The sequence below is a fragment of the Salpingoeca rosetta genome (assembly GCF_000188695.1).
Source record: "Salpingoeca rosetta unplaced genomic scaffold supercont1.6, whole genome shotgun sequence".
Taxonomy (NCBI): Eukaryota; class Choanoflagellata; order Craspedida; family Salpingoecidae; genus Salpingoeca; species Salpingoeca rosetta.
In genome coordinates this window covers 536885-537704 of record NW_004754928.1, presented here as the reverse complement: position 1 = coordinate 537704, position 820 = coordinate 536885, and the positions used below count along the sequence as shown (strand labels likewise).

At 56.6% G+C, this 820-nt stretch overlaps 1 protein-coding gene across 1 annotated transcript in view; it reads right to left on the bottom strand.

Moving 5' to 3' along the window:
* Window positions 1-331: 331 nt before the first annotated feature.
* Window positions 332-820, bottom strand: part of PTSG_02678 (uncharacterized protein) — a gene marked incomplete at both ends in the record, with an annotated part of 2989 nt that continues 2500 nt past the window's right edge. The window contains 2 exons of the mRNA XM_004996117.1: window positions 332-554; window positions 693-776. Of these exons, the coding sequence (XP_004996174.1) occupies window positions 332-554; window positions 693-776 (307 nt within the window). The remainder of the gene's footprint in view (window positions 555-692; window positions 777-820) is intronic.

Sequence of the window (820 nt, the reverse complement as noted above, 5' to 3'; positions counted from 1 at the left end):
TGCGTTTCGATCGATCGCTGCGCATGTCACTCCCACCCTTATGGTGTCTGTGTGTCTGTTGGTCACGTTCACATAGTGTGGCTACCAGTGGAATGTTTACCCTCAATGAACAAACTCAAACACACGCACAAAGCACATAAAGGTGCGCTCCATGCATGGACAGTCCTCGTTTGCACATGTGCAAAGGCGCACACCTTCACATGTATGTCATTGCCACCGAAACACTTCGACGTGTTGCCACAGCATCGTCGCGTCCTCGCACGCAACGGATCCTGGAGAGCACTGGTTGGCGTGTCATACACAATGAGCGTCGTGTCTTCAGCACTTGCAGTCAGTTCGCTTGCATGTACTCTCCAGCATCAAAGCACAGGCTCATGTATCCCGCAGCAAAACCGACTGCAACCACGCACGTACTCGTTGCGGTTCGTCTGTCCTGACGCGGCATCGTTCGTGCATTGCCACGCCGCATGCAGTTGCTGTTCCTCCACCATTTTGCCAGCGGCTGCAGTGGCCGGTTGATGCGTCCTGTTCTGGATGCGCTCATCCACATCACGCTGCACGCGGTGCACATCACGCACGTGTGTGAATGAGTGTGCTCGTTGCCACGCTTGCACGTCACACAATGCAGTGCAATTGCAGTGGCTGCATGCGTTGTTCTCGTTCACAGGCACGTCCTCACAACCACACCGCACCACAGCCACGCCGTGTTCACGCAGTATCCCTCCCGTCCCAGGCGTGCCGCCGCAGGTCGTCTCGTTGCATGGCGGGGCTCTGCCCTGGTGCAGCGTACAACACACACGCACAGTTGATGCCACGCTGT